The following is a 16,146-nucleotide window of genomic DNA, read 5'->3' as shown; positions in this document are numbered from 1 at the left end:
TGGGCTGTGTGGGTGTGTGGGGTGTGTGGGGTGAAGGCGGGGCCGTGGGCTGGGGTGTGTGGGGTGTGTGGGGTGAAGGCGGGGCCGTGGCTCGTGGTGGTCGGATTAGCCAGGGAGCCCAGCAGGCAAAGCAGGCAGGAGGTGATCGCTGCCCTCCTCGGCCCGCGCTCACCCCGGCTCCCCCCCAGGGAAGGCCTCATCAGCCGCGCGGAGATCACAGCCTACTTCATGAGGGCCAGCTCCATCTACTCCAAGCTGGGCCTGGGCTTCCCTCACAACTTCCAGGAGACCACCTACCTGAAGCCCACCTTCTGTGACAACTGTGCGGGATTTGTACGTGGTTCCGGAGGCGTGGGGGGGAGGGGAGAGGGGGGCGCTGGCGTGGGGGGGGGCGCTGGCGTGGGGGGGGCGCTGACGTGAGAGCGCGAGGCTCGGACCTCACCACCCCTGCTCCACCCAGCTTAGCGCCCAGGCCAGCCCCGCCAGCCCCAGGCCAACGCTGCCAGCCCCAGGCCAACCCCGCCAGCCCCAGGCCAGCCCCAGGCCAACGCCACCAGCCCCAGGCCAGCCCCGCCAGCCCCCGCGCCAGCCCCAGGGTGACCCTCCCTGTCTAATCCCCGTCTTGTCCTCCCTGGTACAGGAAGGCCTTGGTGGAAGGCACAGGAGGCTGGATTTGGAGTACGCTTTTTAAGCATGCTTCAAGTATTAGGCAAAAAAGAAACACAACAGCCCCCTTTCCCTGGGTTTTCTGTGTGTGTGTGTGTGTGTGTGTGTGTGTGTGTGTGTGTGTGCGCGCGCGCGCGCGCGCGCATGGGGGAGGTGGGGGCGGTGGGAGGGGAGCTGGCGGACTCATTCTTCTCGGGCCATGGCCACCACAGCCACTGCAGGACCCGAGTGGTCAACACAAATGCCCCTATTCTCAGTGTAAGGCAGCGGGGCAGCAGGGAGAGAGCAGCCTGAGGGTCAGGAAGGCTGTGGGCTGGAGGCCTCCCCCAGCTGAGTGACGGTGTTGTGTGGTGCTGTTTCCTCTTCCACAGCTCTGGGGAGTGATCAAGCAGGGGTACCGATGTAAAGGTAAGACTCGGCCCCGGGGTGGGGGGCCCCCCGCTGCCCCGCAGAGGGGGCTGGCAGGCAGGAGGCAGTCAGGCAAGACAGGCCCCAGTGGGAGAGAGAGCCTCCTGTGTCTGTGGGGACTCAGGACCTGGGAGCCCTTCCTTGTGGCGAGAACAGGTCAGGCGTGTGGGTGAGAACCTTTTACCAGGAGGAAGAGAGTCAGGCCCAGAAGTTGGGAGCCTCTAGAGGGTTTTCCAGAATGAACAGGACAGGAAGCCATCTCTTTCCTCCAAGAGCCTGTTAGCCTAGCTACTCAGGAGGCTGAGATCTGAGGATCACAGTTTGAAGCCGGTGCGGACAGGATGACCGTGAGGCTCTTACCTCCGACTGACCACCAGAAACCCAGAAGCAGAGTGGTGGCTCCAAGTGGTTAAGCCCTAGCCTTGAACAAAAAGAGCTCAGAGACAGTGCTCAGGCCAACAGTTCCAGCCCCAAGCAAAAATTAAAAAAGACAGGGCAGACAGACAGACCGGGGAGCACTGCGTGCAGAGATCTGGTGACACCAGAATGATCCAGAATGTGTCTCGTCTATAGACTGCGGGATGAACTGCCACAAGCAGTGCAAGGACCTGGTGGTGTTCGAGTGCAAGAAGCGAGCCAAGAGCCCGGCAGCTCCCACGGAGGGCAGCGCCTGGGCAGGGCCCGTGTCCGGCCTTTACCCGCTGGGAGCCAAACACCTGCTGTACGGTGAGCGGGCGTGGGGCGCTCTGGTGAGCGGGCATGGGGCGCTCACCTCAGAGCGGGCGGGGAGGGCTGCGTTTGGGGCGCGGCTGCTCCGCCTTACCCTGACCTCACGGCCAGGCCAGGGCTGGCGCCGCTCACAGCTGGATTCCAGTGCAGGTCTGTCTCTCAGACCTTGTGGTGCTGAAGAGCAGATTTTCCCCCAAGAAAGAATACACGAATGAACTGACGAGCGGACGTTCCGTGTTTTAATATAAATTAGCGAATGCCACTGGAAGACAGTGTGCACACTACACCCCCATTTTAAGGTTACGCATCACATTAGGCGATCACACATCTTCCCAGGAAAACCGGCTGGGAGCAGTGAATCTGCGGGCTGCGGCAGACTCCCCGGCGAGGCCCTGCGCTCCCAGGCTGCCTCCGCCCTGGCTCGCAGCACCGTGCGCTGCTCTGGGACTCTTCCTGGAGCTTAGGGCTCCTTTCCTGTTGCTCTTCTTCCTTTTGCTTCCCCAACACATAGGAATTTGACCTCAACCAGTGCTTGTGTTCTAAGTTGTGATTTGAGCATAACTGCTAAGGAAAACAGGAGGCTTCAAGATCACAGAACGGAAGCAGCCACCTCTGCCCGCCTGGCATGCCGGCCACCTGGGAGGCGGAGACCTGGAGGTGTGCAGTCCCACACAAGCAGACCTCATCTGGGAGATAACGAATGTATCAAGAGCAGGGGGGCACATCCCAAGAGCAGGAGCGCTTACCTAGCAGGCGCAGCCCCGTTAGCCCCCAGTGCTGCTGAAACCAACACCAGGCAGCGGTGACTGGCTGTAGCCACTCTCCCCAGGGTGCTTTACCCGGGAGCCCATGGCCCTGGCTCAGCAGGTGGCTGCCTGGGCCGAGGCTGGCTCTGCCCTGCAGGGGGTGACGGCCCTACCCTTGCCACTGGGGTCAGGACCAGGGACCCGGCTGCTGGCCCAGTGCCGGCTCCCACGGGCTCTGCAGTGGAAGGAGGCGCAGAGTCTGGGCCGGCAGCTGCTGCTGTGCACACGACACACCCTACAGTGAGCTTCACGCAGTCCACACAGCCCAGTCCAAGGAGAGAGAAGCCCGGCGGCAGCCCTGTCTCCAGGCCCAGGGTCCATGGCGCCCTGGGGCTCCTCCCTGCGTGGGCACGCCCACTGCAGCGGCAGAGGCCGCCGCAGCCCCCCTGCCGCTACACCCGTGTGCTTGCGTCCACGGGGTCCGGGGCATGGCCGCCAGAGGCCACCGCTTGTCCACAGGAAGCACCCACAGGTCCCCACTGTCTGCACTAAGGACACCTGCTTCGGTTTTCCGCGGTGTCACAGCCCGCCTGCACCAGGGAGCCTGGCCGACACAGCACCCAGGGGACCGGCACCCTCCCACGGGAGGGCGGCCACACGGCACGCAGTCGAGTGGCATCGCACTAGAGGGGGTGGCTCTGTCCGACGGACCCTCTACAGTGTGCGCGGGGCGCCCTGTGCACCAGTAACACTTCTGAGCTTAGGAGCGGAAATGACAACTCAAGACCTCCCCACTCAAAAGCCGGGGGACAAACAGAAGGTACTAGAACATAAGACCTCCCCACTCATGGCCTGGAAGGACATCGTTGCTGTGTTCACTCCACCAGGAGCAACTGGTCAGTCACTACAATCCCATCAAATGTCAGCAGAAATGGCAATTCTAAAATTCATACTGAGCACAGAAGACCCCAAGTAGCCAAAGCAGCCTCAAGAGAAGAAAGCTGGAGCCAGGCACTTCCAAAACAAGATTTGTAAGACAAGACACGTGGGAAATGAGCGGGGGAGGTAGCGTGGTCTCTCACAAAGCAGGCTATCCCACTGCAGGGGTATCTCCGAAGGAAGCCAGCAAGGCAGAGACGCCGTCGCCCGTTTATCTTGGCCCTCTTCGCAACAGCTAACATGGAGCCAGCCAATCCACAGACGGACGGATCCTTTCACTATACACACACCCGTGCACAGTATAATGTAGTACACAGTGTGGTTTATTACAGTCCACAGAGTATCATTCATCCATATAGAAAACAGAATCCTGTTGTTTGTAGCAAATGAACTGGAAGAAACTGCATTTAGTGAGATACACCATACACAGAAAGATGACCATCCGGTCTTAGTGGTTGATTACTAGGGGTGAGAGTAGAGGGAGGGGCAGGGCAGGACATGGTCAATGCAGATTGATGCACGCATGGGAAGAGCACACTGAGCCCGTAAACATGGAAAAGTAATGCTAGTTAGCTGGGAAGGTCGCTCAGTGGTACAGTGCTTACCTTGCATGCCTGAGGCCCTGGGTTCGATTCCTCAGCACCATATAAACAAAAAGAAAAGAGCCGGAAGTGGCGCTGTGATTCAAGTGGTAGAGCGCTAGCCTTGAGCTGAAGAGCTGAGGGACAGCGCCCAGGCCCAGAGTTCAGGCCCCACGGCTGGACCCCCCCCCCCCAAAAAAAAAGAGTCTCATGGAAAAGTAGTGCTAGTTATACATGGATGAAGAAAATTGCCTGGCCCTTGTCAAGACTGTCATTTAGCCTGTGACAGATTACATTCTTACAGGAGGGGGCTCTAGTACTTCATGGTGTCACTGCAAATTTAAGCTTTATTTAAGTCAATATTAAATAATAGTTAGATGTAGCTCTTGGGAACAATTCTAGGATCTTAATGCATGTCAGAATACAAATTTTAAAATTTAAGTTATAATCAAGAACTTTTTCCCCTTGTCTTGATTACTCAACATCTTACCTAAAAAATTTCATCACAGAAAAAAATACATCTTAATGCAAACACATGTATACTTTTTACTTATTTATATGGTTTATTTTGGTGTGTGTGTGTGTGTGTGTGTGTGTGTGTGTGTGTGTGTGTGTGTGTGTGTGTGTGGTCGGTTGTGGGGCTTGAACTCTGGGCCAGGGCTCTATCCCTCAGCTCTTCAGCTCAGGGCTAGTGTCCTACCACTTGAGCCACAGCGCCACTTCTGGTTTTCTGGTGGTTAACTGGAGATTAGAGTCTCACAGACTTTTCCTTCCTGGGCTGGCTTTGAACCATGATCCTCAGATCTCAGCCTCCTGAGTAGCTAGGATTATAGGCGTGAGCCACCGGTGCCCGGCACACATGTATGCTTTTTAATAGGCCCTTTCTCCTATATAATGATTTAATTCCAGAGCTCTGGAAAGTATTTTTCATCACTGTTTTAATGAAAGAGAACCCTAATCTATTTGCGGTAGCTGCGTGGGACCTGGTAATTGTGGAGCTGAGATTCAGTCCTGGGTGATCTCCAGTTCCCTTGGCAGCCATGCCTACTCTTGGCCAAGACATGGCTCCTCTGCTTCACAGTTCTGGGCTGGTCTGTCCCATCTCCATCCACCTCCACCTCCACATCTCCATCCACCTCCACATCTCCATCCACCTCCACATCTCCATCCACCTCCACCTCACAGGGGGTGGGGCCCAGAGTTCCTGCTGCCCTTGTGGGCACTCCCGAGGCCACGGGAAGTACTGCCAGAGCGTTCCTGTACACGCTCTCCACTCCTGCTCTTTTTGCCCGGTGAACCCCTGCAGCGGGAGGCAGGCAGGGGGCCCCTTGGCCTCCTCTGTGCCAACAGCACGAGATGCCCCGTCCTCCGGGTGGCCTGGGCTGCGGCTTGGCCCCGGGTCCCCGGCCACGCGGGGTGCTGGGTGGGCTCACGCCTGCGTGTCTCCACAGGTCCCGAGGAAGGCGCGCTGGCGGTCCACGGTGGGGAGCCTGGGGAGGACAGCAAGGACCGGACCATCATGCTGATGGGCGTGTCCTCCCAGAAGATCTCTGTCCGCCTGAAGCGGGCCGTGGCTCACAAGGCCATCCAGACGGAAGCCCTGCCCTGCTCTCCTGGGCAGCTGGTGCTCTCCTCCCCGCGGAAGGTGGCCCAGGACACCCTCTACGTGCCCCCCAGCCCCCCGTCCCCCTGCCCCAGCCCGGTCCTGGTCAGAAAGCGGGCCTTCGTCAAGTGGGAGAATAAGGAGTCCTTCCTCAAGTCAAAAGAGGAGCTCCGCCGCCTCCCGCTCCCGACATACCAAGAGCTGGAGCAGGTACCTCCCCTCCCTCCCGCGAGGCCGGGCAGATCCAAACCAGAGTGACCACTAGCGGGTTAAAGGGGGGAGAAAGGCAGAAAAGAGGCCGTGTTGCTGAGTATAAGTAACGGAAGCCCATTCGTAAACGTAACTGTACCTATGTATGTGGACATAATACGGTGTTCAATGAAGTCCTCATAGACCAATAATAAACTGGGCTAAATACTATGTGGTACTCTGTAAAACAGAGGGCTACGATTCCACACTCTGGCTCCAAACCTCGGCACTGCACAGGCCCGTGCTGGGAGCTGCTGTAGTCAGTGCAGAACCCCCCCCACCTCCCCAGCCACCCTCTCACTGCCGCCCTGCTCCTTTTGCTAGATCCACATCAAAGGAGCAATGTTCTGTCCTCCTATTAGGTGAAATCCTATGCCTTGTCCATAATTCAACAGTCCTATCCACAACCAGCTAGCCAGATGAAGCCAGTGTTTAAAACAGCATGCAAAATGGAAGTGTTGTCTTACTGAAGATTGCAGGTTATTTTAGCGTCTATATCCCTCTGACTCAGCACGCACGGGACAAGTCAAATGAAGACTCCGCCCTCTGGTCTGAAACTAGATGGCAGTGTTTTCTCCTCCTACAAAATGTAGACCTGCCACCTACTCCAGGGAGTGAGGGCTGTGTGCCACCTGTGAAGCCCACAGCTAGCCGTGGAGAATCCACTGAGATGCTCGTGGACCCCAGTTACCAGACGCTGCCCAGTGTGCTATAACGCAACAACACCGGCCTCACCATCAGAAGCCTAGAAATCAGCTGAGGGCTCTAATTAAATTCTGGCCAATTAGATAACTAATCTCAGTTTAGGGGGTGTGGCCAAATTCTTACTTTTATCCAAAGAGAACCATTAGTTTGCAGTGGCTTGGGGAGGGGAACAGTATTCCATTTCATGGTATAGGATTTTCCAGCCCTGCTGTCATGGCTCAGCCCGGTTAAGAATGGCTACACAGCATGCCACGGCTGTGCTCCGAGTGGCTTCCTAGGCCGGCAGACACTCGCACCCATGACACTGCTGTGTGGCATGCTGTGCTTTCTAGCCAGTGGACAGGAGGAAGCCCGCCTGCTCCAGCCCAGCCGCTGCTCCCGCTGCTGCATTAACCAGTTTCATTCTCCTCCCCTGTAGGAAATAAATACCCTGAAGGCCGACAACGAGGCCCTGAAGATCCAACTGAAATACGCACAGAAGAAAATAGAATCCCTCCGGCTGGAAAAGAATAATCATGTCTTGGCCCAAATGGAGCACGGAGACTGCTCTTAGCCCACAAACAAAAGCAGGGATGAGCACCCCCCATCCTGGACCCTGGACTCATTAGCAGACCCAGGTGATGACGTCCACAAAAGCAGCGGCCATGACTGTTTGCGCGTGAACGGGAGGCTTCGTACGGCACCGAGCGGAGGAAGGCAGGAATGTGAAGCTTGTGGCCTTCATAATGCAACTCTTTTCTAGAATGAACACCACGTGTGCTAAAGTGTGATGACAGTTTTCTGGGAAGGGAACAGCTCAGGTGGCCTGCTCCTCCCTTAGACCGGCAACCTTGGGGAAAAAGTCTGCTTTCTTCTGAAAAAGGGGCTTTACTTTGTTCCCCCCAAAAACCATCACCCACACCCAGAATGACTTCTACAGGCCAGCATTCTTTGTGAATCTGGTTCTGACCTCACTACCTCAGATCTAACCAATCAGCCTTGGTCCTCCCCCACCCCCCTCCCCAGCCTCTGACCCGAGCACATTCACCCAGAAGGGAGCTTCTAGAACTCAGCCTGCTCACCATGACATGACCCAACTGCACAGCCACTCACACTTGTGGCCTTAAAGTCCTTCCAGAATAACACACTCACTGCCAGAAACAGCTACCACGTGTTATACATGATGGCTAGCTGGCTAAAATACACAGCATAAACATGCTGTCCCATGCATTCTGCACTAAGAATTAGGGATGTATGGCTTTATTAAAGAAACAGTCTATGAAGAATGGTTAACCCTTCATAGTCTAAAAAAAAAGTAAGTTATTTTAAAGTTTTCTTTGAACTGGATTGTGCGAAAACTGTCTTCACTATTAGAACTAAGCTGATTGGATCAGTGTTGTACGTAGCTGACAGCATGTACTTATGTGTATCACATGTATATACGGTAACAGGCATGCATGTGTCACTGCAGTTTGTTGCAAGATGGAGAAATTGCTTACAATGTAGAGTATACTGTTGTGTAAAATCACAAGTACCCTCCTATGACTCTTCTGCTGGGAAGGTGGATGAGAAATAGGTTCATTTGGTTGCCTGAGCAGCTATTTACAAACTGTTGTTGGCTTCTTCGTAGTTCTCTCTAGAAATTTTCTGATTGTCTGGGAGGAGTGAGACTTTGCCTCCAGCTTGCAAGCTCTGATGGTGCACTGACTCACACAAGGACTGCTAAGAATTGAATCTCAACCACGTCCCAGACCTGACGCCACCAGCACCCGGTGTCCCTGCTTGGAGGACTCAGGTTGCACGGGCAGCTTCTTCATTTGCATGCACATCTGGGTAGTGCTCTCGTGACAGAGAACTGGCTTGTGGCTAAACTGGAGTTTTCAAAGTCACTTTACTTGCAGACTCATCCTTTTCCCAAACCTGAACTCAGAAGTCTCCAATCCAGGCAGCGCTGCTGGGGTCCACCGCACTGCATGATGCCCGCAGAGCAGCTCTCGTTCCTTGTTTTCCATGGAATGCGTGAAGACCTGCATTCACTACAGCTTCTCGAATGGAAAGGGCCTGGCTCAGGGCTTTTACACAGCCATGGAACACAATTCTTTCTCTTTACCCAGAATACGGGCCACAGGTTAGTTTTCACATAAATAATCTGTTCTCATGGCACTGAAACAAAAAAATGTGCCTGGGCCGCAGAAAAGCGAGTGAGTGAACTGTGTCGGCTGCAGCTTCAGGAGCCAGTGAGACCAGCTGGGCGCCAGTGGCTCACACCTGTAATCTGAGAGTCACAGTTCAAAGCCAGCCCAGGCAGGAAAGCCCACGAGACTCTTTATCTCCAGTGAACCACCAGAAAACCAGAAGTGGCACTGTAGCTCAAAGTGGTAGAGCGGTGGCCTTGAGCTGAAGAGCTGAGGGACAGCGCCCAGGCCCAGAGTTCAAGCCCACAACTGACGGAGAAAAAAAAGAATCTGAAACATGGTTTTGTCTTACTGAGCCTAGGCTGTGAATCCGGTCCCCCGTACCTGAGCCAGGGGCAGATGGCGTTTCTCAACACCACGGGCACTCAGGGTCTCTGTGGACGACCCTCTTCCTGGCCATTGGCGAGTTTGTTGAAAGTGTGTAAGATAAAAGAAGTACAAGGAAAAAGCCAATGTATAGATTGTAAAAGTTTTTTTAAAATACTTAAATGTAAGTTTTCTTTATGTAATATTTATATGATAAAGGACGTTAGGACCCCTCCACCTGCCTGTCTCGCGTTTCTTCTACTTTACAATTATGTACAGGCTTCAGCTCCACACCTACTGCAGGCTACCCGACTCTATATTCCTGTTCCACTGAACTGAGTTTTGGTGATAAAGCAAAGTGATTGCTACTCAATTCCAAATTTTCTAGGTTCTTTTTTACCATGAAGAAGTAACAGTACAAAGTATCTGACCACCACCTTATTCATAGCACCCTACAGTGATCCCAAAATACTATGATCCCCAAATACTTAGTCTAGATAAGCCAGAAGTAACAATACACTCTACTCTGCAGCCACAGAACTTGGACAAAGATGGGAGAATCATGGGCTTGACACCAGCCTGGTGTATTTTTTTTAAACCAGGTATCAAAGGAAAAAAACTTTAAAAGTAGTCATAAACCCTTGTTGGCAACTGGTGTTGGAGAAAAAAAATGAGTATAGCCCTCGTACCTATATTTCTAGCTACTCAGGAGGTCTGAGAATCACACTACAAAGCCAGCCAGGCAAGAAAGCCCATGAAACTCTATCTCCAATTTACCACACAAAAAAGTCAGAAGTAGAGCTGTGGCTCAAGTGGTACAGTACCAGTCTTGAGCAAAGAATCTCAGGGACAGCACCCAGGCCCTGAGTTCAAGCCTCAGGATGAGCACACCTACACACACATACACACATGTACAAATGTAAAGTGGTTTGAAATATTTTACTCAATTACTCAATATAGACTTTCTAATTTATAATTTTTTTTGCAATTCATAACTACTGATAAAGCTGTTTTTTTAAAAGCATTTTCTTGCCGGGCACCAGTGGTTCACGGCTGTAAATCCTAGCTACTCAGGAGGCTGAGATCTGAGGATCGCAGTTCAAAGGTAGCCCCAGCAAGAAAGTCCATGAGACTCTTATCTCCAATAAACCACCAGAAAACTGGAAGTGGCGCTGTAGCTCAAGTGGTAGAGCGTTCACCTTGCGCTGAAGAGCTGAGGGACAGCACCCAGGCCCAGAGTTCAAGCCCCACGACCAAAAAAAGTATTTTCTTCAACTTTATGAAATTGTCTTCATTAAATACACCCCCCCCCCACACACACACAGTTTACTAATAATCAAAAGCATTATTTTTCTATCTGAGGACCTGGCCTGAAAACTACTGCCCAAGACTGGAGCATGCATGCCATGTCAGTTGTAACAGTTCAGATTTTGCCACAGCGCTTACTGTGAAGGTCAACCCTAGACACCAAGCACCTCCCCGGCCATCTGGCTGACCGGCCAGACTGAAGGAAGCTGGCCAGCAGCCCCCACGGAGAGCCTGGAGTGGACTGAAAACGGTCTGTGTCCAGGACATGAGCACCATGACATTCACTCTTAAGCCTCCCACAGCTGCCCTTCCAAAACAATTCCCTACCAGCGCCCTGAAGCACTGGCAAGTGGGAATTCTTCATCTGACAACGGAGGACAAATGAACCTTGAGAGCTAGTCATCTCAATCCAAAGTGCCCAGGAGCCTCCTTTCCTCCAACCACCACCCACACAGGGCCACCAAGAACCAGCGTTTCCCAGTGTTCTGTGAGCCAATCACCAGCAGCCGCAGTGCTGTGGGACGCGGCTCAGCCCGCCTCCTCACACGTGTATCTACGTGGAGGGCGCGCACAGGTGAGATCCCCTTCCACACCAGCGCTGCTTCTCACACCCGCTAGACTGGGGTGTGCGCTGTGCTCCTGTGACCTAACTCGAATCTCTTTTCATGTAGCTTGTTGCACAAAGACCACACAGGTTTCAAATCCACTTGAAGAATAAATCGGAGCCAAAAGACGGCCCGGTGGCACTGAGGGGGGGACTCTCTTATAGAAATACTACTAACGGTCACCTACTGAAACACGGTGACATCCCTTTCCCTGTGTCCTAAAACCATTCTTCTATCAGAGGAGCACAAAAAAGCAACCGACTCTGTTACAGCTTGATGCGATTCCACAGTCCAAACTCATTCATGACAAAATACTTTTCTGTTTTCCAAGTTCAATGGTAATAAATATTTACATTTTAAAAAATAATTTTTGTGGGTTTTGTTGTTTTTTTAAGACACTGCATGATTGGCAGAGCCACGGCGATGGTTTCTGGATTGTGTATTTTGTTTTGGAATCTCAAAACAACTCACAAACAGTAAATTCTTCATTGTATTTACACTTTGTCGGGAGGACCAATGTATTCCTAACAAGAATTAGTAATTGAAAGAACAAGATTAAGTATAAATTACGTTAAAATGAAGTTTTGATCAGCAGAGGTGCTATTACCAGATCTGTCTTCTGAGTATAAATTGAAAATGAGTGAAGTTCAAGCCATGCTGGAATTTTTTTGTGGAGCTAAACAAGTTCTACAATGCGGAATATTCCAGAGTTTTTATACCAGATTCATGCAACAATGAGAATGCCACCAAGATTTCCCCACAGAGCAGAAGCCAGTCTGTTACACGTAACAGTTGTGTCTCTAGCCTTTCCCACTTTAGTTCATGATTAAAACATTTCAAATTCTGTACAAAAACAGAGGTGGGTTTTTTTGTGTGGGGGGAGAAGGGTTGTTTTTTTTGTCGGTCATCAGGCTTGAACTCTGGGCCTGGGGGCTGTCCCTCAGCAATTCAGCTCAAGGCTAGCACTTGAACCACAGTGTTTTTCTGGTGAATTGGAAATGAAACTCACGGACTTTCCTGCCCAGGCTGGCTTTGAACTGCGATCCTCAAATCTCAGCCTCTTGAGTAGCTAGGACAGGTGTGAGCCACCAGCGCCCGGCAAGGTGGTTTTAAATGATGTAATGATCTTCAAAGTCAAAATGTTGTTGGATCAAAGACTGAAAAAACCCTTTAGAAAATTCATTTTCTACCTTGGATCTACACTTCACAGATGGAGATTATTTGGCAGATGATCTGAGTGCTTTACAACTAATAAGTAACTGGACTTTGAAGCTGCAGTTTAACCTCTATTGAGGGCTTGATCATCATGTGAAGGCCATGCTTGATTATATCCACTTTTTCTGTGGTATCTGTTACAGTTCACACGTCACTGATTGCGCTACACCAACCACTAGTAAGCTTCCTTCACCCTGTGAAGACTACCTGGTTAAACAGAAATGCACCAGAACAAAACAAAGACTGGGATTCCAGACTGGAAAGTGTGGTTTGGCATTAACTACACAAGACACCGCACTCTCCTACACCATGCTCCTCATTCTCAGACACTTTGTGCTACTTTTCTACTGGCTGTCAAGGGACTGCACTGCTACTTCATTAAGGTAACAGCAGATTCACGCTTGTCAGAAACTAGAACTGGCTGAGGCCAGCATGCAGGTCCTATATGAGCGCCTTCTCAGAAAACCGTCAAGAACCCAGAAAGATACCTGTATAGTACAGGAAATGGATGTAGAAGCTCAACTTACTTAAATATGTGAAGAAAACAGAAAATCCTAATCTGTAGAACTTAGAAATATGAATCTTGCACAACTGTGCTCACTTCTGATGGCCTTATGGGGACAATTTCTAGACGTTTTAACACTACATGAACTAAGAATATCACTAGCACAAGAACACCAGACCTTGAGGGGTCACGATTTTCTGTGGCTTTCTTTTGCTTTGAACAGCCTAGGGAAACTGCGATTGCATTCCAAGAACTTCACGGAGTCACCTACAGATGTGCACCAGTATCAAAAACACTTCCTTCTGCAGTTCTCTTCCACCCCTACCTATTGAATGTAGTGAATTAGATACGAGATCTCAATTCATTACCTATAGTCTTTCAAGATAGGTATTTAGATTCAGCGATTGAAGGTAAACTTGCCATCTGCAAGTGAAACCACACCCATGGAACAAAACCTGGCATCCAGAAGCACATCAGATAAATGCCATGGTCATCAAACAGCCCCATCTTAGAACTCTTGAAGTCCAGTGACAAAGATCCTTTCCATGGGGAGAAATAACTAAAAAGAGGACGCCGGACAAACAGAACTATTTGTGGATAATTTACTACTCTAAGTTCTTAGAATCTGATGGTAAATCCAAATATACAGAAGCAATAGTTGAAAAGGAAGCTGCAGGAAGCAAAGTACCGTTCTGTTGGAGAATCATTAGCTAAATTAAGAAGTAACCCACCTGCTGCTTCTACAGAAGAATATCATGTTGTAGTAAGTGGGAGATACAATTAGGTTACCAGATATGAATGCCACATAGGACTCTTCTAGATTTTCAGACTCAGGTGTTTAAAGTGAGCCAAGTTCTTCTTGCAACCCATCCAAACTCCAAGATGGTCTTTGCAACTGCACAAGGTCCTTTCAGTGAAAGATTATTTCCTCAGCATTTGGTGAAACCTGATTATAATGTAACATTTTCATTAGGAAATCATTGCACTGAGAGTACAAGTGCTTTACGTGAGATAGTCATCATTGATACCTATAAACTCTCTACCTTCTGGTGATGAACTGTCACCCAATGAAAATTCTAAGGAATCTGTTGTACCTGAACGCCATCTAGTAGATAGCAAACGGTACTAAGTCTAGCAAACTGTACTAAGTCTACCAAAATATGGTGATACTAAAAAGTCAAGTATTATTTTGCAACAGCAGTGTGTTGTATTTTCAGAGCATTTGGGCAGTGAAACTTGAACAATACATTCCTCAAATGCAAGCACTAAAGACCCTTTCCAACTTGCTTTTTCAGATAAAGATAGTTCCAGTGGTGTGAAAGGTAGCTGCAACTCCAAACCTAACTTGGACACTATTTATAGACTCCCAGAGTCCTGATAGGGCATAGTAACCCCTCAGGAACAGCAGTTGCATTAAATTCAAAGCTGATTTCATTGGGCACTGACTGCTTGTGTTGTTTCAGTTCCATTTCTACTAGTGGAGAAGTTCGTGATGGTAGAACCGTGGAAAGAAAAAGTAACGATCTATTACATCTCAAATTTCTTCAGGACCCCAGCTGTTGAAAGTAAAACTCATGTGAGTGTGAGTGAGTCTTTTTCGGCCAGTGCTGATGTTAGTAAAGCAAGGGCTTGTAGAAAATTATTTTGGCTCTCAGAGCAGTCTAGGTATTTCTGATGCACGTCTTGTTAGCTTCTGCAGTTCTGATAGTTCTTGGAAGGAAATGTGTAAAAAAGGAAATAGTAACCTTCAGCAGGAACAGAGCAAAGAGGATGAGGAGGAAGAACAGGATCAAGAACTGGTTCAAAATAGGTATTATGAAGAAACACATTATCCAACTTTGGATGGGACAGGAAGTGCTTGCTCTGCAGGCAGAGGTGCTGAAGCAGGAGGAGGACTTGGAAAGCTGAAAAAGTAAACAGTGATTATCCAAATAATGGGATGCATATGCCTACGGTTGTACTTCTGGGTGTCTTTTCCATCTGCAACACGAGTCTCCTTGTAGTCTTAAGTATTCTTCTAAAAGTAAATCTGATGCCATATTACAAAGCAGCCACACAGCATTCCTTACAACTTTACACCCTCAATTTCTTGATATGAAAATTCACCAAAACCTCAAAGACAAGCCTTCCTTCAGGCAAAAGAATTGAAGCAATTTAAACTCCCTGGATCCATGTACAGTGATGTCCCTCTGCTGGCATCTTCAGTACCTTACTTCAGCATGGGAGAAGACAAAGGCTCTAAAGATGGAGTGCAACTCACTGTCTGTGTGCATGGTTTAGATGGTCACAGTGCAGATCTTTGACTGGTAAAAACTTACATTGAAGTTGGACTGCCTAGAGGAAGAACTGATTTTTCTTATGTCTGAAAGAAATCAAAATGATTCTTTTGCTGATCTTGAGAGCATGACTGATCGCCTTTTGGATGAAATAATACAATATACTCAAATATATAGTCTAACAGTCTCAAAAATAAGCTTTATTGGACACTCATTGGGCAATTTAATAATTCATTCAGTGCTTACAAGGCCAAGGTTTAAACAATACCTCAGCAAACTTCGTATTTTTCTCTCTGGACCTCACCTTGGTACACTCTACAATAGCAGTGCTCTAGTTAACACAGGTCTCTGGTTTATGCAAAAATGGAATAAATCAGGTTCTCTTTTGCAAATGCCATGTTGAGATTACTCTGACCCTCCTCAAACATTTTTACTTATAGCTCGGTAAAAGGACTTCAGTATTTCAAAACTGTCGTGCTGGTTGAATCCCTACCGGAACCTTCCATTCCTTATCATTTCTGCCCGCATGGAAATGTGTAAAACGGGTTTAAAGGACAAGCAGTCAGGACAAATCCATTCAGAAACGATCCACTACCTGTTTCACCCAGCTCTACAAAGCAAAGGCTGTGATTTGGTTCGATACAAGGTCATCAATGCATTGCCCAATACAGCGAATTCACCCACTGGAAGAGCTGCTCATAGAGCCGTTCTTGATTCAAGGTATTTTTAGAGAAATTCTTTCTGGTTGCTGCCCTCAAATATTTCCAGTAAGATAAAAGCATTATTAGAGGTTTGACAATTACCTCATCCAACAGGGATTTAAATGATGTATTATGTTAAATGTAGATGTCAGTAAGTTCTAAGACTTACTTACACATTTTTTTATGGAAGATAATTTATATCATCCATGCGCAGAGCTTTCTAAACATCAACTTTAAGTTTTCTAGATAATGTGGCTGTGCAATAGTTTTTCAATTTTATCTTTTTACTTTTCTATGACTTTTTCATACTTTTTTTTTTTTTGAGTCTGGTCGTGGGGTCTGAACTCTGGGCCTGGGTGCTGTCCCTCAGCTCTTCAGCTCAAGGCTAGCGCTCTACCACTTGAGCCACAGCGCCACTTCCGGCTTTTTT

The 16,146-nt window shown here is 49.5% G+C and overlaps 1 protein-coding gene and 1 pseudogene across 2 annotated transcripts in view; both read left to right on the top strand.

Moving 5' to 3' along the window:
- The window catches only part of Rasgrp1 (RAS guanyl releasing protein 1), a 38,456-nt gene extending 30,504 nt beyond the window's left edge, over window positions 1-7,952 (top strand). The window contains exons 13-17 of one of the 2 annotated variants that reach the window (XM_042687804.1): window positions 189-333; window positions 1,038-1,074; window positions 1,648-1,800; window positions 5,521-5,882; window positions 7,045-7,952. In XM_042687804.1, coding sequence (XP_042543738.1) covers window positions 189-333; window positions 1,038-1,074; window positions 1,648-1,800; window positions 5,521-5,882; window positions 7,045-7,179 — 832 coding nt within the window. In that variant the 3' untranslated portion in view covers window positions 7,180-7,952. Of the gene's footprint in view, window positions 1-188; window positions 334-1,037; window positions 1,075-1,647; window positions 1,801-2,314; window positions 4,121-5,520; window positions 5,883-7,044 lie in introns of those variants that run through there. The other variant, XM_042687805.1, reaches the window with a different exon arrangement.
- Window positions 7,953-11,489: 3,537 nt separating this feature from the next.
- LOC122114517 lies at window positions 11,490-16,045 on the top strand (annotated as a pseudogene).
- Window positions 16,046-16,146: the final 101 nt, after the last annotated feature.

Source organism: Dipodomys spectabilis, unplaced genomic scaffold (genome assembly GCF_019054845.1).
Source record: "Dipodomys spectabilis isolate Male_0828 unplaced genomic scaffold, ASM1905484v1 ptg000108l, whole genome shotgun sequence".
In the NCBI taxonomy this organism is placed as follows: domain Eukaryota; kingdom Metazoa; phylum Chordata; class Mammalia; order Rodentia; family Heteromyidae; genus Dipodomys; species Dipodomys spectabilis.
Note: the sequence above shows the minus strand (reverse complement) of the source record. Positions and strands in the feature narration are given on the sequence as shown.